Below are 27,632 nucleotides of genomic sequence, written 5' to 3'. Positions count from 1 at the left end.
TTCTCAACCATTCTCACTTCCCTCAGATTGTGCTAGCAAGTTCTCTCAACTTTTTCATAGGAATACATACATGCTGTAAGTGAGGATGAATGGTCTCCGTTCACTTCCGGGATTGCAGGTCCCCTGAGGGAACGGACACAGCAATGCAAGCCATCTGCAACCTGTACAGTGCTGGAGAGACAAGAGGAGGGTGGTGGAGCCACCCAGTTTTGCCCATAAAGTGAGCAGGCCCAGACCAGGAAAGGGATGTGTTGATTTAGCATCACAGGTGGAGTTCCTGTGGAGCCCTAACCAATAGTTAAAATTGCCTTCCATAGGACAAACACCATATCCAGTGCAGCTATATCCCCAGGGGTGAATAGATGGGACAACACCCCAGGCACTGGCAGGTGGGAATCTGGCCCAAATATATATATATAGCTGGAAGGTGTCATTTGTAGATACGTTGTTTCCAGACACTTTTTATTATTATATATTATTAATATAGTAATGCCGGTGTGCATGGAGATTTACAGACATGTAAGGAAAGGTCCATGCCCTGTGGAGTTTATACTCTCAGATAGGCATCACAATGACTGCAGTGGGTAAGGAAGGGGAGCTCTCTTCTGCTTTATCTGGGGATTCAAAAGCAACTTTCCTATAGTATGAGAGAGCAATCAATACAATTAAGTTGTAATTCATTCAGTTCATTTTGTATTTGTGTGGAAAGCAGTATTCAACCTCCATCTTATAGTTCTAATCAATTCAAGTAACAATACAGCTATGACTTGAACCTCCATTCTGAAACTGAGCTACAGAAATCTGCAAGGAACCCTCCACCCCTTTCCTTATCTTTAAAGCATCACTCAATCAAGTATGTGTACGTTGTATTTTTTAATATTTATGCAGTTTTCTGAAGAATGAGTACCTGCTCCCACTGATGTCAAAGGGACTTTTCCCCAGGGCCGGCTCCAGGCACCAGCCGAGCAAGCTCGTGCTTGGGGCGGCAGATTCTACGGGGCAGCATTCCGCCCAATCCTAGGGCGGCACGGCTGCTTTTTTGGGGTTTTTTTTTTGTTTGTTTGCCTATCCGGCCGCCCTGTAGGGGGCAGCGGCGCGGAAGAGGGGAGCGCCCTGCTGGGAGCGGGCTGCGCACTCCGTCTGCCCCAGCCGGTGCCAGGTCTGTAGCAAGCCCGGCAGGGCAGCCCGCGTCCTTCCCTCCCCGCCGACCGGAGCGGAGCCCTCCCGGCAGGCGGCGTGGCGGTTGGGGCCGCGTGGCAAGCGCCCTGCTGAAGCCCTGGCCGCCCCCCTTCTCTCTCTTCCCCCGCTCCCTCCCCCTCCACTAGCCGGGGCACATCTGCAGCGCAGGGAGTCCCCCTGCCCCCTGGCTCCAGCCGCGCCGCAGGGTTTTTTTTTGTTTTTTTTTTTGCTTGTGGCGGCAAAAAAGCCAGAGCCGGCCCTGCTTTTCCCATCAACTTCAAAGGAAGTAGTATCCATACCACAAACTGCTCTGTAAATGCTAAAACCTTATCATCATTAGACGAAAGCATCACTAAATGGAAAACTATGCAGTAGTGTTTATTCTAAAAATCAAAAGTACTTGCTAGCTTCAAGAATATTATGAGTGGATTGTATGGAGTAAATAAAACCTTTACGTTCAATAGATCACAGAAAATTTTAGCTTGAAATAAATATTCAGCTAAACTGCCCTTTCTTAGGCTTTATTTTCTGTAACGACTTTCCAATCTCTGCTGGTAAGACTGATATCTCCCTTCTCTCAGGAAGTAGTAATTCAAATAATTTCCCAAAAATATTAGCAGGGGTCCCATAGCAACTGTTGATATGACTCAAAATGATTTAAAAGGCGATCTTAGCAGCCTTCTGTTAAGATACATTGTATGTAGCCTCCCCCACTTAGCAGAATCCCACAATATGGTAAGAAAGATTTGTATGTCTAAAAATAGCTACCTACACACATTTTTCAAGATGCCTGAGCCATAATGTTTTAAATCTTCCCAACTACAGTTTCAACTAGATGTGCTTCTACAACACTATCAGTGTTCTGTTAAAAAGAGTTTAGAATCTTTTTCCTTTTTAAAAAAAATCACACCATTAACATCCCTGACACTTTAGAAATAATGTTTATTGATTTTTGTGTTAACACTGCCATAAATTAAATGATGTAATGGACAGAATTATTGTACTATAAAGAACCTGTCTTTCAGATTCTTAACTACATATTGAAAAAGAGCAGATTGTGGATTAATGTAAAAATAGGCCAGTTCTGTGCTGCTATTTGGGAGACGGGTGTGGATAGAGACTTTTATATGTGACAGAATGAACATATAACTGGGTGGTTACCACAGCCACGTGCTAGGTACCAGGACATCACAACCCTTCTAATATCAGTGCAAAGAAATACTACTAAACAGAGTAAGTTCCCTAATTATTATTATTATTACTTATTCTTATTGGAATAACAGCAGCATCCAGGTGTCTCAACCAAGATTGGGACTCAATTGCATTTGGTGCTGCAACAACACGAGGAAGAAGATAGTCCCTGCCCCAAAGAGCTTACAATCAAAATAAATCTAACTTTTGTCTTCCTTGTACTACCCCAACTGTGTAAAACAAGTAAGGAGGGAAATGGTGATTCTGGGTAGGATTTTTTTAAAAATTCAGCACTGGTCCATCTATTTTCCCACTGAAGTCAGTAGGAGTTGTGTCAGATTAACACTGAGCTTTTTGAAAATCCCACCTTCATTTTTATCTTATATAGTTTAGAATTCTTTTCCCCTAATTTCACATGTATTTTTATAGTATTATTTTGACTAATTAAAATCAAAGACCAATAAGAAATCTCAATTGAAAATGCACAACAAAGATATTTAGGGTCTGATACAAAGCCTACTGAAGTCAAAGGGAGACTCTCAAGTGGTTTCAGTGAGCTTTGGATCAAGCCTTTAGTCTTTACTCATATATTGGGTTTCCATTAGTTAAATTTATCAGTTCAGAACTAGGGTTTCTGCTCAATGTACTGTTATAAAATAGATTAGGACATATTTTTTACTACTAACTACTATTGCTTCTTAGATTGTAAACTCTTCAGGCATGGAACATCTTTTTGTTCAGTTTGTACAGTGACAAGCACAATGGGGCCCTAATTAGTGACTGGGCTCCCAGGTGAAATCACAATACAAATAATAATTTAATTTTGGTGCTGCCAGTTCTTTCAGATGAAACTTCCACTTTCCTCCTACTGCACCAGAAATAAAAAGTTAAGCCAGTGAGGAACTTTCCCCAAAATAAGTCAAAAGTGGAACAAAATGGGCTAAATCTTGAAAAGTATTGTCCACTTGTAGTTCCTATAGCCACAATGAGCATCCATGATTAATGTGCAAGGGATGCCCTCAGCCTGGTGGACATGACTTGTTCCATGGATTCAGGTGCTTTATCTGAACATTCAAATATGATGAACAAGATCAAAATTTCTAAGTTCCATGTAAACAAAATTACAAGGCCCCCAGAGCTCCAATGGACTTTCTCAGAAGAGATTAGTAAAGAAAATCTATTGATTCAGATGAAAGGGAGAATAAATTTTGGGGGAAACCAGGCATGGGAGAGATAATTAATTACTTGGGCATTATGGAAGCTTAAAGATCTGTAACTTACAGGACAGGGCTCCTAATTCATCCACTTTTGTTGCAGAAGTGTTAATAATGAAATACAGTATGTGAAATCAATTAAATAAATGAAAGCAAGTTTGTTACAGAAGATAAAGTGTAGAATTTTTTTGAGAATTGTATTAATATTTCAGATAAATTAATCACCATTCCAACAGAGTATCTGAGTTGATGAAGCATGAACTATGTGGAGGAGAAACAGCAGGGACACTATCAGTCCTAGTTCTATTAGCATTAGCATCTATACCTGGTACTTTTATTTTAAGGGTTATACTAGGTGGATCTTTAAGTTAAAGTGGCAGAGTAGCAGAGGTCTTTTACTAGAACATCACATGGAGAACAATGATTTCCCATATTTAAAAATGTATTATAGAGTTTGAAAAATGGTGAACCACACACTACAGGGGAAATAAATTTTGAAGGAAAGTGTTTCTTCAGAGATCACTATTCATAAGCTAGACCACGGAGTTTATCTTTTCTACATGGCTTTGAAAGAGGGGCCCAGGAAAAAGCAGCTTTGTGAGACCAGCAGAATAAAGGGGGGGGGGAATACAATTGTAGGACACCTTTCACTCTTAAGGATCTCAAAGTGTTTTAAAAACTTCTGGAAGGGAAACATTGATGGAAGAAGATCTAAACTAAGAGCAAAAGAGCCACCGTGGAGTTACGTGGATTAGCTTTGCTCTGTTTTGGCAAACTATTGTAATGACTGTGGACACCACAATGCCCTGAATGTCAGCATTGTGGTGACAGCAGCTGGTGCACCAAATTAGATTCTGGGATGCTGAGGAAAAGGCCAGAATCAGAGGAATTTGTCATATACCCACATGTTCCTTTGTTACTTGTTCTGTTGGTGGGAAGGAGCGCCTAGCACGATGCTGTTTTAGTGTAACAGCAGAGGTGTCTGAACAGCTTTTTTAATAATAAAAAAAATCAATAAATTCCACAATCCCCCACTACCTTCATGTTCATGAGTCAGTTCTAAGATTTTTAGACAATTTCTGCAGGACCTTCAAATCATCAAGTGTTTGTCCCAGTTTTATAGGGCAGTTTTTCAACTGTTGAGTCTCCTTCTGCAACAAGGCAAATTGATTTCTATCCTTGGAGGTTTGATTTTACATTCCATCATCACTAAACATTGATTAATCCTTAATGCATAAACTCTCTTGTGCTTATGACTTTGTGTTTCTCAAGGGAAGGTCAGGGTTTATTACAATGTCATACTCTTAAAACAAAAAACACTTGGTTACTGGTGACACACTTGCTACTGATTGCTATCAGCATGCTTCTTCATCAGAATTTTTTTCTTGTTTGTTTTAAAATGGGGGTGGGTGGGATTTTAAACAAGACCTCCACATGGCAAACAAAATCAGCCATATTGTCCCTTCAACAAAAAATATATTTCTAGAGTTTGGAAAATTTATTACCAGTTTTAATGAATAAGCAATTTCTAAATATTTCTGTATCATCTGAATGGTGTCCAGAGGCCTATGTGAAATTAATGGGTGATCTTAATCCAATTCCTAATGAATAACTGTTTACATCACAAAATCCATTACCAAGTGATACTCTCTGTAAGAGAGGTCAATCAATGAATAAACACAGAGTTCGAACTACTCTGTTGTCCCTAGATGTGGTCCCTCCAGAGTAAGTTTGAGGCATGTTGCCAGGACCGGATGAAAAAAACTTGCCCTGTTGATGCCCATCTCTTATCCATTCTGTGTGAAGAGGACTTCAAACTCGAAGGCTGTCATTTTGACACCTCTTCATGAGCGCTAAATTCACTTATAGTTTGAAAAAAAATTAAATAAAAAGGATACATAGATAGTTTGGGACATCTTCATTCAAGTTGCTTTGTTTTTAATATGACATTACTTGAATAAAGCCCCATTTGTTTTAAAGTTCAAATGGCTGAGTTATTAATTGAAAATTAGCTACTGGGCATATGCAGTAAACCTTTCAAAACACTTTTTATTGTATGCAACTTTATTTAATTTATAGGGGAAGGTGAACCAGGTACCTTTCAGTTCATGAAATTTCAGGTGAATGTGCATCATGCTGTGAAATCTTCACCATTGCCAGACCGGTTTTCAAAATTGGGTATCTAAATTGTAGGTAGCTAAAACTTGAAGCCACTTGTTTTTATCACCTCTCAAAATCAGACCACTTTTACATAGGTGCCCAACTTTAGGCACTCAGGTTTGAAAATTCTGTCCATAAGTCTTTAGGAGTTTTATGTCCACTAATAATTTTAAGTTAAGATTGCAAAAGAACTTTGAAGCGAAAGTATCTGCATATCAAGAAACAATACAGGTAAACAAAAGCTCAAGAAATCTCAACTATGGAAATTAACAATAAAGGAGAAGTGGATACTCTAATACCCTCGCAGTTCAAATAAGTGTATAATTTACAGTGCATTAAAATAACATTAATTCTGCCCCATATTCTCACCCTTCTATCAACATATGGACTGAAACCTATCTCAGCCTCTAATGGAAAGTTAAACTCATTCTGTAGAGAGGACCAAATTTCATTTTAGTTAGAAGTCTGTGGGTCTGGTTGTAAATTTGACTACATATTACCTGTTACGGTTCAGGGCAACTGCACGTGTATTTCCCCTCAGTGGTTCTGCAAGGTCACCATTTCTCAGGCTTTCAAGCTTCCGCGCCATTGCTTTTCTTGTGTGGAGACCCGCCTTTTATTTCTTTCTGACTCGGGTATTTCCAGGCCACAAAATGCCCTGTTTTTACTGTGTTATTTCTGGAGCAGACAGGCTGTTGAAGTACACCGGCTTGCTTTTTCTTCAGAAACTTAACAGTGTGAATGCCCACAGTTATAGATACCACACATCTTTCTTTCTGCAAGCCAACTTTTATTTTTAAAGTAAAAAGCATTACAGAGAAGATATAGTAAAAACATTAAAAGAATCTACATGCCTGCTATAAGCTTACCAGAGATCAGCCCAAGTCTCACATGGGCTCTGGTAGGAGCAGTTCTTTAACACCTCACACAAGGTGTTTCTTTCTGGGTTTTAAGTTTTATCACAGCTTTCAGCTCAGAACAAGCAAGCAGTTTTATGGAGCCTCAGTAAGCTCAATTTTTCTAGTCCTTCTCTAAGGATTGGGGTTCTCCGTGGACCAGAGGTCCTGTTCATTTGCTCAATTAGGAAGAAGGCCATGAGTCCGTTTAAAACTAGGCTATTTATTTTTTTTAAATTATTGGTTCCTGGAGAATTTAGTTTGAACTAGTAAATGCAAACTTTACTAAGGGATGCCTTTAAAAGGGCTAATAACTGGAGGAATTATAGTAGCATCCCCCTCCTCTTAGAGGAGTTTCATACTATTCCACAATAACACATGCACAACTGCAATTTTAATACAATAAACCCCAATGGTATTAGCCTAATTCAATAAAGTTTAATTTCATTCAATAAAGTTTATTTTAATTCCATAAAGTTTTGTTCAGAGTACAGCAGGACACTATCAGTTTGTTACACTATCCTCAATCCACAGCAGATCTCCTGCTAATGGCAGGTTGTTTCCACAAAGATAAAGGGTAGCATCTGGCCTTTAGAAAATTAAACTTTTAGATATTATTGATTATTAGGTGACTGTTTGCTGCACTATGCATCATTCAGTGGTTAAGAGATTCACCACTGAGATTTCTGCCTTTTATTTCAATTCCTTCTTCATTCAGCTTTCTCTGTATCTGTCCCTTTGTGATCCAACCTCCTTTGGTCTGACAAAGACAAACATGTCTTTGTTTCTCCTCCTCTCCTTCCTCTGAATTTCCCTCCAGGCAGCAACTCCCAGCTTCCCATGCAGTAGTGTTCTCTGAGCTGTCTCCAATTTTTCAGTATTTTTCTGGTAATGTTGTACTTAGAATTTAATGCAATATTCCAGGTGAGGTCACATCAGAGCCATATGAAGAGGAAGTGTTACCTCTGTACTGTCTGACATGATGTCTCTTTTAGGGTTGTCAATTAATCGCAAAAACAACGAGGAGTCCTTGTGGCACCTTAGAGACTAACAAATTTATTTGGGCATAAGCTTTCATGGGCTAGAACCCACTTCATCAGATGTATGGAGTGGAAAATACAGTAGGCAGGTATAAATACATGAAAGGATGGGAGTTGAGGCAACCACAAATATTTAAATAAATGGTATTCTAATATTGTTTAACAGTGTGATTAAAACTGTGATTAATCACAATTATTATTTTTAATCTCATAAATTGGGATTAATTTTCTTAATCGTTTGACAGCCCTAGTCTCTGTGTATCTACCCAAAACTGCACTGGCCTTTTTTATTGAATATTGCAATGTCAAATGGGTGTCTTTTGCAGCCATCTATCACCGTTATGGTCTTTTTCTTTATCTCTGTTTTTTAAGCTTCTCCCGCCACTGAAAATGTTTTCAGATCATTTTCCCCCGGTTGTATTAGCTTGCATTTTTTCAGGTTGAGTCTCATTTTGTTACCTTCTGCTAATATTTCAAATCTCTCCAGGACCCTTTGTATTATTTCTCTGTCCTTGCTATATTTACAACTCCTCCCAAATTAGCATATCCATCAATGTCACAGACATAGTGTTTATTCTCTTCCACTTTATCAATAAAGATATTAAATAAGACTTATTTAGTATGAATCCCAATGGTACCTCTCAAACTGGGAATATAACTAACGGATTTAATAATTCATTTTAAAAAACAATAATGCTAGAAAGAAACAAAATGTAGCACAAAGGAATATTCCTCTGTGATGGAATGAAAATCTGCAGATTTGGTATTCCAAAGGATGACGCTGTAACATTGTCAAGGATGGTTACACATCAGAAAGCAGGTCTGGGATTCTGTTCTGGTTTAAACTCAGATAGAGAATTCAGCTGAGATAGAGCTGAGGAAAGCTTTGTTTGCTTACAGCTCAAGATAAGTTACAATGGAATTATGTTTGGAGACTCTGAGCTTCAAGGAAGGAATGGATTTCTAGAATCCACTAATCCTAATAAAGATGAGAAGGGACTATTTCCTGAAATATAAGAACTGGAGAGAAATACCGGTATAAGATACCTGTGAAAACACTCAACAAATTAATGCTAAACTTTTTAGGATGTAATCATGTGACATCTGCACCTCCATTACTGACTTTAACAGAACCCAAAATTAGAGTTGGCAACAATTCTGAAAAAGCATCAGTAATCCATAAATACTACTTAATTTTCTTGTCATTGCCACATTAAGTCACTTCCAATTCACACAGATCTTACCAGGTGTGCTAAATTGATGTCATTATGAGCCATCAGGAAATACCCACAGAGACCTGTAGCAACATTTAGAAGTTTCGTTAAACAGCTGTGTGTTTGTATAATTGATTTGTATTATTTAAAATGGGAGCAGTTAAAGCAACTTATCCAATGATGTAGAAAAGGGATGACTGAAAATTCCAGGGAGATTCAGTACGGAAGAAAGCCAATCATTGGAACTTCAGCTGGCAGATTTAAAGATTATTATGAGAGGAAGTGCAATTAAATCATCACAGTTTATCAACTATCTTTATAAAACACTATGCAACTTATCAAGCTAATTTATTTATGAGAAATTAACTAGTTGACTTCTGCCTATTGCAATAAAAAACAGGCTAGTCAATAAAAATATTTCAAGATAATTCCTCAGCAAGTGAACATGACTTCCCATAATAAATCTAAAGTAACTGAAATTAGTTTAAAGGTTACCTTAACCATATGCTCCAACATCCTAGTAATTACAGCTATGCTCTTACAGACCTGATTCATATCTCAGATGCTGGTTTCAGATATATGCCTGCATTTAATCACACAGCTTGTAAATCACTGACATTGCAACACATATGTGCAAAGTATTGCAGCAAGATTTTGTAAGACTCCTAGAATACAAGCCCCCAGTGTGTTAAAATGGAGTTAAATCCTAAATGTGTAAAACAAATGAAGCTTGATATGACTTTCTACTACTACTCGTAAACCAACTACTGAATCCAAAATATCAAAATTAGCTCTAGTTTGAATTCAAATGGCATTGTGAACCAGATGTGATTTGCTCAAAAATTTTGTTCATGTTGGAATGGTGAATGGTTTGTAGAATTTTTTATGATTTATCTGAGTACCATGAACTTTCTCTGATTGCTGTTCATGGCATACGGAGAGTTTTCAGTTTGATTTGGTGAGCTAGCAAGTGACATCCACCAAGTGACCTGTGTCCCTAACTAGTTAAATCTATCTCATGTGACCAAGTGCGTCAGCCCAGATAAGCAGACAGGGAAGGGTGCATGTCAGTTCAACTGTCAGATCTAGAAAAGACTTTCTTGTAGTCCTAGCTCCTGTTTTGGTGTGAGACTGGCAGGCAATTGCTTAGTATGTTTATTACCTTCTGTAATTCCTTTGTGAATAGTCTTATTTGTATGGTAGTTTTTTATATTTGGTCTGGCATACCTATCTCCCAGTTTTACAAGGGGAAATGTGTTTGTTACACCAGTGGTAGCTGGCACTAAAAATATGTGAGAGTGTTGGCAACACCACTAACTGCACTGGTTCCTTCTCTCCCACGTGACTCCCCACTGCCTTGTTATTGTTTTTCAATCAGACCAAAGGAGGTTGGATCACATGTTAATGAGCCCTCAACACTCAGCTTCTCTCTGGATCAATCTAAAATTAACACCACCGCACATAGAAATCTGCTCTTCTTGCAGGCTCTCACTCATAGCCATACCCAGAAAGGAGGGACTCAGCAGGATCAGTACCCCATTTCACAACCAGGGTGCAATTGGAGACTTTGGACCAAGTTCATTACTGCTGTGAAGTGGTGCAACCATGCCGAATTCAATGGAATTCCAGTCTTAAACCAGTGGCAAACTCAGCCTTAGGGAGAAGATATTGCACAGAAAATTAATGAAAGTATAAAACTATTAAAATATATATCCAAAATAATTAGTGGTCTTATTGGTGGGGCTTAGCCCCTAATTGCCAGCAATCCCTGTATCACACTGATGTCTGAATTCCCTTGAGCCATCACCCTGAGGACCATAGTCTGTATTATTCCTGAAAAGAGAGTTAAACTCATTCTGCAATTTCCCCATTTCATAGGAAATCACCTTAGTATTATATTCAATTAATATCTTGCTGCTATAACTGTCTCTGTTTTGCAAAATGGTTTCCCCTGATATTTAAGTTCACTCTGGACATTGGACTAAGATGTAGTGTATTATTCCTGGAGAGGTGCCACAAAGACATTAGCTTCAGTGCAAAGCATATTTTACCAGCCAAAAAGCCTGTTACCACAAGCTTGTGTGTATAAGTGTGTTTCATGCACACCATTTGGTGTTATGTATCTCAGGGCAGTTTTATTTCATTGCTCCTTTACAGGTAAACATCAGCTTTGCTCTTGGCTTCCATTATTCTAATTTTACACTGTACACACACATTCTGTCACTGAAACTTCCTTTATTCTCAGAAACATTTGTATTACGATTTACTCTTCCTATATAGCCGTAGGTGTGGCATACACTGTTCTTTTCACAAAAGAGTTTGATTGTGGCTTTCAGCGACAGCCCACAGGTAGGGGAGGTGTTGAGGTGCAGCAGCTAGGAAGGCACATTGCTTATGGAGTGCACACAGCAGAGGCTTCTGCTACACATTTTTACAGGTTATAGCATGCACTCGTTCTACATGCCAGGACAGCTCTGTTGGAAAGTACAGAGGGTGTAGGGCCTGTTCCATCCCTAGCCCTAAGGGGTTCCTAGCACTGTTGCTGGCATTAGAGTCTCAGGTCCTTGTGCACTGGAAATGCAAGGACTGAGGGTGATCCTAGCTCTGTCAAATAAGCATAAGGGAAGGCTAATTGCATTGTTCTTGCCCAAAGCAGAACTAGTCACTATCCAGCTTTAAATGAGGAAAATTTACAATTTGAACCATGATATCCACTGGAGAAGACCAGTTTATCGGCTACCAGATTTTATTAAACTCTGATTTGCTCATCCTTAGTGTGACCTGTCTATTGCAGACTAAGTAATGCATTGACTACAGGTACTTATTAACAACAGTTGTATTCTGCAAACTCACAGGCAATACCTAGAAGTGCACAACAAACAGCATACATACAATCTCAGTTGGGGTCTCCAAGCACTGCTGTGATACGAAGAATGAGAATAGTTTGGGATTGTGCAAACATGAACGCAGCTCAAATTCCCATGACTGTGCATCTTTTATGAATGTGATTCATTGTTTGTTACTTGTATTATGATAGCATCTAGAGGCCCCAGCTGAGATCAGGGCTTCACTGAGCTAGGCACTGTACAAACACAGAGTAAGAGAGAGTCCTTGCCCTGAAGAGTTTACACTTTAAATAGACAAGACAGAAAAAAGGCTGGGGTGGAGGTGGGGATGAGGTAGCAAGTAGTACTATCCTAATACTACAGTGGGGAACTGAGATATGGAAATTCTACAATAATACAGACACTAAATAACATGTCCAAGGTTATATAGGAGGCCTGTGGCAAAGCCAGAAACTGAATCCAGATCTCCTGAGTCCTGCTTAGAGCCTTACCACAAGGCCCATCCTTGTCATGCACAATCTAGACCAGAGGTGGGCAAACTACGGCCCGCTGGCCATATCCAGCCCGCGGGACACTCCTGCCTGGCCCCGGAGGCTAGCCCCCGGCCCCTCCCCAGCTGTTCCCCCTTCCCCGCAGCCTCAGCTAACTGCACCGCTGGCGCAATGCTCTGGGTGGCAGGGCTGCGAGCTCCTGGGGCAGCATAGCTGCAGAGCCTGGCCTAACTCGGTGCTCTGTGCTGCACGGTGGCATGGATGGCTCCAGCTGGGTGGCGCGGCTGTAGCGCTGCCAGCCCCCAGTGCTCCAGGCAGCGCGGTAAGGGGGCAGGGGAGTTCAGGGTGGTGGGCAGGGGTGTGAATAGGGGTCGGGGCGGTCAGAGGGCGGGGAACGGGTTGAATGGGGGCAGAGATCCTAGGGGGGCAGTCAGGAAGGAGAGGGGGGGTTGGATGGGGCAAGGGTCCCGGGGGGGGGGCAGTCAAGAATGAGAGGAGGGGTTGGATGGGGCGGTGGGGGGGCAGTCAGGGGTGGGGGTTCCGGGGGCGGTCAGGGGACAGGGAGCAGTGGGGGGGGAATGGGGCAGGGGTCCCGGGGGGGGGGGGTCCGTCAGGGGGCAAGAAGCAGGGGGGCAGGGCCGGGCCACGCCTGGCTGTTTGGGGAGGCACAGCCTCCCCTAACCGACCCTCCATACAATTTCCGAAACCCAATGTGGCCCTCAGGCCAAAAAGTTTGCCCGCCCCTGATCTAGACCATTTTCTAGAGGGCGATTACTGAGAAAAGACCATAACTGTATTGGAACACTAATACTAATTCTAGTGACTTTTATTGCAATTTAAGATATACGTGGTTTGATCACCTTTAGCAGAGGATAGTAAAACAAGTTACAAGTACAGTATTGAGCTACTTTTTCTTTTAAAACACTGACTTCATTAAGTACTGACTTTAAAACACATAGTCAGCAATAACAGATTATTTGACTAACAAACTAACTTTGTCCTTCAATTTTACAAATTATTAGTTTATTTTAAATCGAAAGTTACACTTCAGTCTTCCTGATAACGTAATTAGTAGCCAACCCATGAATCACTGCACAATACACACAAAGCCTCTTCTATTTTAATCGGTGAATCTAATGCTATCTAGTCTCTTGGTAAATGAATTCCATACTGTAAAAGAATAGTAGCATCTAACCTGTTGTGTAATGGTGTCCCAGGGCCCCTCCAGTAGACGAGCCCGGTAGCATTCATGAACGCCTTCCCAAATTTCATCTAGAGTTAAAGGTCTTCCATCTGTAAAAAGACACATACAGTACTCTCACAGTGATCTTGTATTAAATATATAGAATGCTTCATATAAATCTGAAAAATACTGATTATCTGAAGATCAAAACAGACATGACAACAGCAAAAACATAACTGGTCAAATTCTGTGCCAGTAATTCCCAAGTAGCACAGCTCAAACCCTGATCTGTATGTGCACTTAAAACTATGCCTTAAACTATCTGCTGCTCAGTTTCCCTACATGTGAAATGGAGAGAATAATTTAGCTAACACACTATAAGAGAGCTGTGAGACTAAATTATGTTTTGTAAAGCTGAGCTCCTTGGACAAACGATATATAAGTGCAAAATATTTTTATTATCAAATATTTCACAAATACAAATCATGAATGAGAAACAAAATTCTATAAACAAAAGGTAAATACTTTTTAGTGTTCTACAGACTTTTCCCCCCAACTGTATTCATACAGTATTTACTGTTATGTCCTGGATATTACCTGTGGAGTTAAAATAGAATTATGATATAAGATTAGTGTCAACCACTTTGAAAATAAGCATGTCAATTTTGTATCAATATTTGTTTTTGACAAATAGCAATAGAATATTTTGATCTATTTCCAATAAGTAGCTTCATCTTGGCATTTATCGGGTGTCAGAAGACCATTATCCTGTGATAAATAGTGCTAATCCATTGACATTTTCGTGTCTGTAAAATGAACAAGATTTATTCATCCAATTAACATTTGAATGTCATGTTTAGATACAAGTAAAAAACCAACTACCTACAGCCTCTCTTTTATCTTATTTTCTGCACACATTTAGAAAACAACACTAAATTCTACTCTGACATAAGCATCATACTCCAGTAGCATCAAAACATGTGGCAAATTAAGCGTTCGAGGAGCTAACAATATCCAGTAACTATATTTTGCCATCCTCAAGAACATGTGGCTTGTCAGACCAACATGCCCTCTGTGTTGTGATGACAGACTACAGTGGGATAGGTCAACAGTTGACATTAAAGAGAAGTTTGTTAATTTATGCTTCTTAAATTTGTTCTAACTTTGGAAGGATTAATGTATGCTCTTAAATCGCATCCTCTATGCAGCTATTACAAGGCTCCATGGCAACTTATTTTCCACATTTTTCAGCCAAATTGAAAGTACAAATGCAAAATCTAGGATATACTAGATTTGTGATACTCTAGTGTAGGACTTTAATGCACATCTAGGTTTCTATATAGTACTCCCACCCTGGTATCTGTGAATCTTCAATGTGATACTTGAGCACTTTGAGATCCCAAAATCACTGAATAGATTACTCTGATTCTAAATGGATTTACTCTGCTTTAGTATTATGGAGGCACTGGTCGAATATCCATAGTTAAGAATGAGCTGAATTTTGCACTTAAAGCAAGATTTCTACCACTTTATGTATAAAAAAATGCAGCATATCCTCCTCAAAATTACAGCACTTAATCTTTGAGTTATAGAATAAATTTTCTGAGAAATTACAAATCCATTAATTTAACTGAATTAAAAATAATTTTAAAATGTGTCCTTTAAAAAATTTAGCAGCTGATGTCAGTCATGGTTTGGCCCAAAAGATCTCAGTAATGAAAAAACAGACTCTTCAAGCTTCCCATATAATTAACTCACTGAAGTCTTGTGTATAGACTACATTTGAAAAATATTTTTTAGGATTAATGGTTATACTTTGTCATTATTCTACATAACTGAAAGTTTTTCCTTCAGCAGAGACTAAAGAATAACATTCTACTTCAGATAATTCAGCCAAGAATTGTTGCCTATCGGCTGCCATCTCCTATTGCTGGGACTGAAGCCAGAGGCTGTCCTTGGGCACAGATGGCCACTTACTCCATTTTCCTCCACTTACCGTATTCCTCTCTGCCTGCTGACAGTGCAAGGGGCCACTATCTTCCCCAGCTTGTCTGAATTACCATTGGGAACAATGGGAGGCAGTAGCTATTCTGAAAGAGGGCATCTTAACTGAGGGAAGCCTGTGGCCTCAGTCCCACTGATAATAAGAGGAGACGGTGGACATGTGGAAGGAGGAACTTTCAGTAATGAAGAATAATGGTAAAAATTACCATTAATTCTAAATATTTGTTTCATACCCATGGCACCAAGTTTATTCTGGGACAACGAACACTAAAATACTTTAATCATAAACATATATTGTTGTTTCATAGCCTTCACTCTGCTCGGCAGTGATGCTATTTGAATGCCCAAACTGTGCATTTCTGTACCTTAACATATTTTGATTTACATTTAACCTTGTCTGAATTTCCTGCATTGTTTTGTAACAATTATACCATCCCTGTAATGTATTTTACCCTAAATTACTCTTAACCTAAAGTCCATTTTAATGTAGTTCATCTGGGAATTGATAAAGATGGCATAGCTGCAGCTAGCTATTGTTTTCCCCATAAGCTCCTACCTTAATTTACCAGTCTAGGTCTGCTGAATGATAGGACATCTTCCCAATGGTGCCCTAAATCAGCCAGGTGATTCCCCTGGTTTGATCCAGCAGCCAGAAGTAACAGGTTATCAAGCATTTAATGGATATGAGGACCATCTGTGTCGGTGGGAAGAATTAGTGCCTGAAAGTCTGGCAATCTTCTCTCATAAATATCTAGACTATGGGAGGATGCAGCATGACTGACCAGAGGATTGTTCTGGTAGAAAGTAACCTGGGAAGGAGGGAGGTGTTTGTAGTCTTATTTTTTCAGTGATGGTGGTAAGGGTGGTAAATAGCAGAAATCTACTCCCAGCAAACATTTGACTAGAGCAGTGTTTTGTGTTGGGAAGTTCACTGGTTTGCATGCACTTGGTCAATTGTTTCGAGTTATTTTTGTTTGCTTGTTTTTGCTATACTAGCTTTACACGCCTTTTACCTAAAGCAAATGCACACAATTTTTACAAAACACACATCTATATTCTGTGGACACTCCAAGTCCCCCAGGCCCTATGGCTGCCAACGTTCATACATTTAGCAGCCTTATCACATATTCCTGCAGCCCAGCTAGATCTCACACAGCCAACTGGGCAGCAGAAGTAGTCTGTAATTGTTGCTGCTAACCACAAGGGACAGTGTGGCACCTTTGCCTCTTGTGTCTCTACTCCCACTGTTGGATCAGAGCAGGGAAGGTGCAGCCATAAAGAGGAGGTGATGGCAGCCGGAACAGCAAACACAGGGTAGTGGAAGGGAGAGAAGGTCAAGGGCCCAGAGTTGGCCTTAGGTCCTCCAGCATGCACCCACCTATCCATCCCTGCCACTGCTGCCAAGTTTTGTGCAGCTCCATGTCCTATCCCCACCTTTGCTTTGAGCAGAGTGCATTGACCACAAGTGGAAATTTGTAGTTTAATGAACTAATTCACAAATAATTTATATATAAATAATCTGCATACAATGTCATAGAGTGAAATGAAAAGTGTTTCACACATCAATACTTCTCCTGTGTCATACAAGATTTACTGTGCCTTGACAAAACATAGGTGCCATTAAAGTCAAAAAGCCAGCACATGATATGTCAAGAATTTAGAGTTTTAAAAGACTCCAAGATTTTGGTTCAGAACCTGGAGCACATGAGACTTACTGCTAAAGAAGCACTAACCAATACATCCGCAACAGTGGAGACTGAATGTGGACTCTGACACCTACCCAAAGGAAAATGGGAAAGTTGTCTTGGGAAATGCCCAACCAGGAAACGTTTGATTTTTTTTTTTAGCAGAGTCTAAAAGAGGAATGAGCAAAGAGGTGGGAGTTAGGAACTCCTGAATACTACTCCTGTCACTGCCACTAACTCATGATAGTATATGACCTTGGACAAATCAATTCACCAGACCAGGTATATGAATCTAGATAGACACAAGCAGCAGCAATCGGCACCAAGCTTTTCTTAGGATGGAGGCCTTATTAATCAGAGCCTCAGATCTTCACATTTTACCTCTCTGTGAAATGGGCATAATCAAATTTCTTTGATAAATGTTTTTCCATATTCCAAGGTGGGTTATGCACCCCGATGCCAGCAAGATTCAGGAACATCCAGAAAACAGTAAAGAGCATCCCTTCTTGGCACCGAATGTTTGGAGCCAAGACTATATAAGGGCTGTGCAATTCCAACTGCTTCAGTTTCTTCCTTTCTACAGTTAGAAAGGTTGCTGCAGATGTAAAAATCTTGGCTCCATTCCCAGAGAGCTGAACTGGGGTTCTCCCAAGTTTCTATCATATCTTTTTTTCCTTGTAGTTTAGTTAATTAAGGGTTTTAATTTGTTAGACTTCTAGTTAAAGTTTTGTTTTCTTGTTTGGCTTAGTTTGACCCCATGCTTGGCACCAGGAGCATCATGGCTAAGTTGTCTCTTAAAGAACCAGAGAACAAGGTCCTGTTCTCAGAACTGATGTGTGTGGTCTCAGGAAAGCTCACTACCCGACTGGTGTTCAGCGCCCCAAGTATTTACACCTCAGGCCCACAGGCAGCACCAGATTGGACATTAGGAAAAACTTTCTGTCAGGGTGGTTAAGCACGGAATAAATTGCCTAGGGAGGTTGTGGAATTTCCATCATTGGAGATTTTTAAGAGCAGGTTAGACAAACACCTGTCACGGATGGTCTAGATAATACTTAGTCCTGCCTTGAGTGCAGTCCTACAATTCTAAGCTTGCCTTATGATAGTGGCCTTACAAACCAGAAGTTCCTAAGAGAGTTAGAGTGCAATCTCCACTACATTCCTGTCATAGTTTCAGGGTAATTGCACCTGTAATCCCCCTCCATGGTCCCTTGAAGGCACCTACTTAAAGGCTTCTGGCTCCCAACTGTCCCCTCTCTTGGGTGTAGACTCGCGTCTATCTCCCTCCTGACTGAGGTTTTTAAGGCTGTGCAGCTCCCTGCCTTATGCTGTGATATTCTCAGCAAGCCAGGCTGCTTGAAAAGGCCAGCATATGCGCTTTGCTTTCTCTTCAAAGGGTATGAACAACATAAATGCCAGCAATTATAAGTTACCACGCAGCTCTTTATAAGTAAGTACATTTATTCTAAAGGTGAAAGCATTACCAAGAAAACATATTAAAAACAATAAAAGAACCTACATGAATTCTAAAAAGCTTATCAGAGGTCACCTTGACTCCAACCCATGGGTTCTGGTAGGTGTCAGTCTTTCAAAACCCACAACTGGGTTCTCCTCATGGTTAGAAATTCATAACTGCCTTAGATTCAGAACCTGAACCCAGGCTGGCCAGTTCAGCCATTGCTTTATATGGCTTGGGCCTTTGATCTCCAATCCCTGGGATCAGGTAATCAGCAGACAAAAACCCTCTCCTCAGGGCATAGCTTCGGAAGGCTCGATTTTTGCCTAACCAGAGGTGAGGAATTTGCATTAACCTCTCCCTGGTGTTCCCCAGGAAATCCACTTCACACTTATTGTCCAAAATGTCCATTCTTGTCTGGCACATTTTCAATATAGTCCTTTGAACTACCACGCCTCACATCACATCTTCTGCCTGGAGAGATTACCTACAGTCCCGGCCCACAATAATACATAAGGTATTCATTTAATACAAAGGACCCAAAAGATACTTAAACTTAATTCAATAAGGTCTCCCAAGAATGTGGCAGGACATTGCCATATCTGTCACAATCCCACCAATTCTCCTTTTTCACCGCTAGCCAGCATCTGTGACTCCTCCTCTGGCTGTGAGGAGAAAGAAGTGGTGGGTGACTTGCTTCATTCTTTTCCTGAAGATCAGGAGTGATAACCATGCCCACACGCTACATCCGCATAACCACAAGATTATGAACAGCTTCAGGAGCTGTTGGAATGTATGGAAGATTCCTTGGAGCCAGAGACCATTACAGTCCATAGAAATACATCACCTCTTTGGCATCTTGAAGGCTAAAGGAAAAGGAAAGTTACTCTTTTGATTAATGCAGGGTTACTAGACCCAGCCCAGGACTTCTGGTTCATGCCAGCATCGAAGAAGGCTGACTGCTTACACAAGCTGTCTCAATGAAATCTAATAGGCTACATCAAATACTTCAACAAGGATTCCTGTATTTCTTCAGCTATCCTACTCTTGGATCTTTGGTAGTCTCAGCAGCTAGGGAGAAGATGAAGGACTTCCATTGGAAAAAGGCAATGAAGAAGGTTGAATTTGGGGGAAGGAAAGTATATTCCTCTGGGACTCCAGGGATGTCTCCTGCTACCAAGCTGTAATGGTTCTATACCAGTTTCATCTTTGGGAACGGACGCTTTCACTGCTGGACCTTTTGCCAGAGGTGCAGCAGGAGTCAGTGAAGGACTGTTTCAGAGGGATATGTGATGCCTAAGAACTTTCTCCTTGTGTTCTACGATGCTTCTAACATATCTGTTAGAACAAGGGCATCAGGCATCACATTTAGTCATTATTCACAGATGAAGTCTTTGCCCTCACTAAGGCATAAAGGTCTTTCCTGTAAATTGACCCTCAAAGTCTACAAAAGTCTAGATATCGTCCCTAAATGTTTTCATTCTATGCAAATTCAAGTCCTTCTGACATTTAGGGTAATGTAGTTTAATTTTCCCTGGATAAGGAGGAGATTTCAGGAAGAATTCTAGGTGACTGTCAGTTTCAGGTAGGTATAAAGTTTGGATGAGGATAAAGAACAACTTTGACCCTGTGAAATACATTGAAGGGAGAATCAGCCATTAATGTCTGCAGCTCATTCGCTCTTCTTGTACATGCGAATTAAAGCCGGACAAAGATGTTGCCACTGACCATGAGGCTCTCAAAGCTGCCAGCCAAGAACAGTTGAGAATCTTAGTGGAAAAGTCCAAGAAACAATTTCTTGGGGAGCCTTTTTTTCCCTTTAGGGTGCAGCCAGAGACTGACTGAGTAACTCCGTTCAAGCTGGAATCTTATACAATAGGAGAAATGAAGGATGTAATTGTTCTAGAACAGTTTTTTTTTAAATAGTGTGCCTGGGAGGGTGCAGACTTGGGTGTGCTGGCACCAGTCATTTTTATAACAGACAATGTAAGGAAGTGCTCATGAATATTGTAAAATATACAAAGCTATTTAGTCTGGTTGAACAGAGGAATTATTATTTCCTAGGCTGGCCTACAGGTCTAATGACCGCTTAAAATATTGCAGTGCGAAATCTGAGTTTGGGATTCCAGTTTAGCCCTTTCCTGTGGGAGCATGATGATCAAAGTTCCTAGAAGGGTCACAGCTCACATATATCTCTTGCAATCCACTCTCATTAATGTAAAGGGAGATACAAACAGGTTTCAATGGAAACCATGCACAGCCCACCTACTCCAGAGAATCCTAGCAATGCAGGATATTTGGGATGTACTATACCAAAAAGGGGAGAAAGGAAGGATCCCAGGGAACCCCAGAGGAGACAAAATAATTTTCTAACAATGATTCTAACACAAGGGAAGTTCCAAAATATTTCAAACACCAAGATTTTAGTTTAAGACCAATTTTACATTTACATTTTTGCAAGTTAAAAATTAAATTAAAAAAGAGTGAACTGGCCTAATAACATGATCCTGTTTCCAGATTTAGGGTCCCTGTAGCCCTGGGCCTGGAGAACTTTGGACCACATAGGGGAGAGAGAGAGTCGGAAAGAACTGCTCTTACCACCTAATATATATGCAATAATAACAATTTACAGAGTTGCCAAATTTCATATGTTGTAAGCAGATAAATAATGAATTCATAGAATATCAGGGTTGGAAAAGACCTCAGGAGATCATCTAGTCCAACCCCCTGCCCAAAGTAGGACTAATCGCCAGACAGATTTTTGCCCCAGATCCCTAAATGGCCCTCTCAAGGATTGAACTCGCAACCCTGGGTTTAGCAAGCCAATGCTCAAACCACCGAGCTGATGTAGGTCTGAGTATGGGGTGTTCTCCCACCCACTCAGCAAACAGAAGAGCTGAACAATAGTGGCTGTCAGAAGAAAAAGGGGCAAAGGGTTATCAAGGGAAGAATAGTAGCATCATAATGAAAAGGCAAAAGTGGGGACCAGGCAAGGCAAAGGAGAAAGCTTGCTCAGATGTCTGTCATAAATAGTGATCTGTATAGTCTGAAAAAGTCATATTGGGGGGTTTGGATAGCACCAGGCAGTAAGTAGATAAACTGTATCAAAGGAAGGATTTCAAATATCCAAAAAACTATGCTATACAGAATGAAAATAAGAGATTTAGTACTAATAGAATATTCTTCTGGAAAAAAAAGAGTTGGATGCCAGTATTTGTATCCTCCTCTCTTCAAGCCAGTAACCAAAAGAAAAATGTTAATAAGGATATAAAGAGACTCCAGATGACTCCAGAAATTCTCAAAAAACCCATAATTTTCCACTGTGAAAGATTCCCAAGAAGTGTGTTAAAAACATAATTATACTTGTAGGAACAATTACAGTTCTGTACTGCAAGGGGAGCTGTTGGCACATAATACTAAGATTGTGCATTAGCTCATCCACCAGCTTCTGTAATATCCACTTCCAGCTATAAGGAGTCATGTTTCAACACCTCCGATTCCCTGATGCTGACAAGCTAAACAACTTGTTTTGTCTCTGGGAGCTCTTCTCTGGTGATTAACTGCTTATAGTGAATACTAATTATATGAAAGTACAGTACTATAGAAATACTGTTTCCTCTACCTGCAGCATCACCATTCTCTTACACAGAGAAGGTATACTGTTAATTCAACTAAAACCAAGAAGATGACATTTTTCAGCACCACAAATAAATTAATCAGCCTCTTACTATGTTATTTCGAGACAGCAAAAGTTACTGACTAGCAAGAGTTTCTTTATCCTTCTGCCTGCAAAACAAGTTTAATGACAGATTATTGCACATTTGTAAATGCTTGTAACAGTCCTAGGAATAAATTTGCAACATGAAGTGTGTGAGAATTTGTGATCTGTTGGTGGTTACGGAGACTGAGCTGTATCCCCAATTCCCCAATTTGAACATTTACCCCAAATTATCAGTTCTTAGAAATTGCACCTCAGACTAAAATCTTTTCACCAGTGAGTCTGAGAATTTGTTCTTCAATTTTAAATCTAAAGTGCTTGTTAAAATGCTAACATTGCAAAATTAGAAGTGATTAAACAATATAAGTCCATGAGTGATTAAATCTACCAAACACAGTCAAAGCAGCTTAAGTGACTTTTTAATTAAAAAGAAAAATATCACAGGCAACATTCAGATGTCTTCATCAAGATAAAATTTGAAGATCATTCAAAACACAAAATCTGCCATGCAGGAGACAAAGTTTAGAAATGACCTCAAGATTCCAACTCCTCAGCCCCAAGTGCATTGTCTTTGGGAAGAGGAGAGAAGCACAGACAGTGCTGCAGTATAATCACTCTATGCTTGTTGATTAAATAAGCATGACTAACAGTGGCTATGAAGGGAGACAGTGTGTTCCACTTTCCTGACAGGAGAGAGAGTGAAATCAGTGGCAGTAGTAACTGGGCAATGGGTGATAAGATGTATAGATTAGGGAGAAAATAAACTATTGATTTCAGTCATTTTATGCAATGTTTTAAAACTGTTTCTTCCAGTGCAAACTGATTTTATGTTGGTTTTATGTTTAAAATATTTGGTAACTTTTAAAAACTGTTTAAATTAGAAAGAAAGACAGCATACAGACTGTTTTAAATGTAAATTTTGACCTAATCATTGTGGATCAAATTCAGCTCTGAAATAAGCAGGCGCAACTCAGCTGAAGTCACTGCAGAACAGCTTATTTATTCCATGGCTGAATTTGATGCTGTAGCTTTAAGTTCTTTGTATTCATTTAAAGAAATCAAAAAAGAAAAATGGCCAGCAGGTTTCGTCAACTATGGGCATGATGCCAGGAGTCTAAAGATCAGACTTCTCCAGGCTGAGATGATATCATCTACTCCAAGGTCCTGAGGCTCACAGTGTCTGGAGTATCAGAAAATTTACTAGTGAACACCCCATCTCATATTTTTTATATTAAACATGATTATTATACTGCCAGTTGAGTACAAAATCTGTTTCAAAGCTTCCACTTCATCCCTGCATTTTTTTCTTTTACTATGTGTTTAATGTATAACAAGTCTTACCTAAAAAGCATGCCCTAAAGTAAAGCACAGGTACTTCGTAGCTGCTGGAATACAAGACATGATACTCATAACGAATCACTTCTGATGTTGCACAGATTCCGGCTACTTCAGAATCATCCAGGGCTTCCTAAAACAACAAACATTAACACAGTACTTCAGTAAATTATGGGCTTACCCGTAAGGAGAAAATAAGGGTTACCGTTATAGTAATTAATTTAATAAATATAAGCAGCAGACATGAGAGGAATTGTCCCTTACTGAACTCTCATCAGTTGAGTCCTGAGGAAATAGTAAGACCAGAAAGAAAAACACGAAAGCCCCAATTCTGCAAAGATTTACCTACATGCTTCACTTCACACACCATGAGGAGTGTGTATATAGTTAAACCCATGTGTAAGTCTTTGAAGGATTGTGGCCTTAATTAATCCAGATTGCTTTTGTGAGACAATCAGACAACAAAGCAACTGTGGAAAATCTTTATCACAATACTTTTAGCAATATGTTGGCTACAGCAGCTACTCCCTTCGTTACCCGTTACTGTTGAAGATCATCCTACCAACTGAAGGTGAAGTTATAATAGATCCCTAAAGAATCTGCAGGTTTAAAACAAAAGGAAGTATTTCTTCACACATCGCACAGTCAACCTGTGGAACTCTTTGCCAGAGGATGCTGTGAAGGCCAAGACTATAACAGGGTTCAAAAAAGAAGTAGATAAATTCATGGCGGATAGGTCCATCAATGGCTATTAGCCAGGATGGGCAGGGATGATGTCCCTAGCCTCTGTTTGCCAGAAGCTGGGAATGGGTGACAGGGGATGGATCACTTGATGATTACCTGTTCTGTTCATTCCCTCTGGGGCACCTGGCATTGGTAACTGTCGGAAGACAGGATACTGGGCTAGATGGACCTTTGGTCTGACCCAGTATGGCTGTTCTTATGGTGGTTACTTTCCAAAGGATAATTCATTTTATGCAGAAAATTCCGAGTTCCATTTTTAATAAGAGCTATTTTGCAAGAGGTTGTGTTGGTTAATAACCACTTCTGAAGTTGAGACAATTTTTCCCCTCCTCTTACTATATGCTGCTAAAATCAACTTCAACTATAGATTGGGCTCCACCTCTTCTGTTTGTTTATAAGCAGAAGCATTCCAATACATTCCCAGGAGCTCCCAATTACCAGCTTACGTTTTGTATCTTCTTTTACCAATGTATGAACATAAGACATAATTTTCAAAAGGTGCTGAGCACCCATAGTTCTTATTGACTTTACAACCAATTGCGAAAGTTTATCACTCTGAAAATTAGGCCATTTACTTTTTAACCCTATTAAATAAGCTAATTAGATATACTGGAACAAATTTTCCAAGAAGACAAAACTGAAATGTCCACAAAATGCACGTGCACTTGTTGAGCCTTGAAAACCCTGAATTTGCATACACAAACCAACTGTATGCCCCAAAGGGTAGGTATACATATACAAATATGGGCTTTGTGGGTGCACTAGTACCAACTAACTGTGAATATTTAGTTCTTTGCCCAAGTAAAATGCCAAAGACTGAAAGGGAACAATGAAGAAACAGCATTTTTTAACCCTCAAGTTGTTACAACACATAAGACAGTTAAAGCTATTTTGTATTTTTTCTTAGATCCTTAACTCACCTTAATGCTTGCTCTGCCATGAATCAATCCATGAGGGAGATGCAAGAACTGACAAACTAAGAGTAACCATAGAGAACATACTATGACTTTTTGGAAAGCCCATGTAAATTGATTTCATCCAAATAGTATTTTAGACAATCAGGTGTTGCTGATAAGAGTGTACAAGACTGTGACTAGAGGTCCCAGATTCTGGATAGCCACATACCAGTGTAGTTGGAAATAATGATAACACGATTTTAAACATTAAATTAAGATATTTAGAAAATCACAGCAGCTCAAAGAACAAAAGAATTCTGGGAATAATGGCCAATTGCAGAAAGCTTGATCTTAGTTTACCAAAAAACAGATACCTAAAGCACTGAGCCTGGACATTAAAGGAAATCCTCTCTGTTGACCCAGCTTTTAAAATCTTAGGTAATGAGATATTAAAGACAATATGCCAGAAAGGACAACACTGATTACTGTTTTTGACTTCACCAACCAGATACAGATCTGTATGCTTTACCCAGTTCACATATAATAGACTAAGAACACACGTTTTCCCTCCTTCCCTCATAGCAATCCTACTGATCAGATGTATTGGGAGCCAATACTATGTAAAAGATTTTTTGTGGAAGAAAGATTGATATTACTTTTGCCTAGTAAACTTATAATTCTTTAAACTGGATATATCTTCTGGGCCAGTGCTTTGGTGAAGAGCATAAATGGGAAAAGAAAAGAGAATGGAGGGCGATGGCAGAAACTAAAAACAGCAACTAGGGATCAGCCCAAATCCCCTCAAACTTTGAGGACCTTTGGATTCAGATCTGAACCCAGATCCAAACTACATAACTTAAGACAATCTCTTCCTGAAGCAAAACTTAAAATGATTCTTTGTGAAGACATTCATGTTTCGTAGGTTTTTATATTATGGGTTTACGTACTATTTGGCCATTAGATGACCTTGCTCTGAAACAGGACTGGATAAGTGTGACATATAGTGAAGTACTTGCTGAGTCTCTTTCTTTTGTTGGCTGTGCTGTACTGTACCACTGATAGTTCCAGTGCTGATATAAATTTTTAAATATTGTTCTTCCACCAAAACAGTCCTGTACATGCATGTACACCCTTGTGTGTGTGTGTGTGTGTGTGTGTGTGTGTGTGTATGGAAAAACAATGAACATCACTTTAGTCATTAACATTATATTGATTTCTAATTTGGAATTATTTTTAAACTAGAATAAAAAAAAACAGTCACCCTCTCTTTCACCCAAAAGCACATGGAGAAATAAGTAACATCTTTACCAAAGAGCTGCCTTCCTCAATGTGAGTTCAGCAGAACAGGCCTCATGAATGTTCTGCTATCTTGGAAGTGGTGGGTTAAGATATGAGCAGTCTGTCGCTAAAAATTCTGCTTCTGGGGATTGCAGGGAGTTCAGGGTTTGAGCAACCTCTGCAGAAAAACCTTAATTTTCTGGAGATGAACTGGACTAGGGAATAGAACAATGAAGGAGTCAGAAGCTCTTTCTGATGACCCTGTTCCTCAAGAGGGAGGAGATGGACTACAAAAAATCTCCCTTGAGGATTCCTGGTGTTACTGGAGGGAAATTAGATTACGATATGCCTCTCTAGAGATCCTACTTCTCAAGAGACAAGAGCTATTTCATCCATCAGTGGCATCCCCAAAAGAGTACGGACACCTCTGGAGGGTTAGGAACAGGAAAGAGCAGGTTGTGCAAGCAGTCTTCTCCTGAAAAGCCAGATGTTTTAGGGAGCTGGAGGTTGACCATTTCTCATTTTGTATTAACCTGGTTTTTGCTTTTAAATGATGGTTTGGGCTATGTCTGAAACAGGGAATTCAAAAGAAGGCAAAGCTTAAGGAAGCTTTGGAAGACAAAAATTTTCCCTTCTCTATCCTGTAACAAGTTGGAATTTGGTCTAGTATACGAAGCTTCTGTTATTCAAAATATGATTTTTGATCATTCAGATCTCTTTGCATGCTATATATATATATAGTGACAAGTGGAAGCACTACTGTAGTCTGTATACTTGCATGGACACTTGAATCCTTCTTAGAGCTATTTCTAATCCCTTTTCATTTGGGTAAACAGCAGTGGCAGGACTTGTTACATAAAAAGATACAGTACCAACATGTAATCCTGTACTTTATAGTCTCTAAGAATGATGCATAGAATTTAACATGGGAAAGTAAATTTTGGAGTCTACAAGCACTCAGAGTGTCTCTTTAGCTGGTGAGTTGAGCCTTTGCTAAAGCCATGTTCTAGAATAAAATGAACTGGGTCTCTTTTTAAGATGATCTTTGGCGCATTTAAGACCTTGTTCGTGACTGAACAGAACCCACAAAGACTAAGCGAAT

General features: G+C 39.8%; 1 protein-coding gene across 1 annotated transcript in view; it reads right to left on the bottom strand.

Moving 5' to 3' along the window:
• The window catches only part of ATG10 (autophagy related 10), a 118,153-nt gene that overhangs the window by 18,715 nt on the left and 71,806 nt on the right, over nucleotides 1-27,632 (bottom strand). Inside the window, exons 7-8 of the mRNA XM_065407012.1 lie at nucleotides 23,619-23,741; nucleotides 13,427-13,524 (exon numbers count right to left, since the gene is read on the bottom strand). Of these exons, the coding sequence (XP_065263084.1) occupies nucleotides 13,427-13,524; nucleotides 23,619-23,741 (221 nt within the window). The remainder of the gene's footprint in view (nucleotides 1-13,426; nucleotides 13,525-23,618; nucleotides 23,742-27,632) is intronic.

This window comes from Emys orbicularis, chromosome 6 (genome assembly GCF_028017835.1).
Source record: "Emys orbicularis isolate rEmyOrb1 chromosome 6, rEmyOrb1.hap1, whole genome shotgun sequence".
In the NCBI taxonomy this organism is placed as follows: domain Eukaryota; kingdom Metazoa; phylum Chordata; order Testudines; family Emydidae; genus Emys; species Emys orbicularis.
The sequence above is the reverse complement of the archived record's forward strand: the minus strand, read 5'-3'. Positions and strand labels throughout refer to the sequence as shown.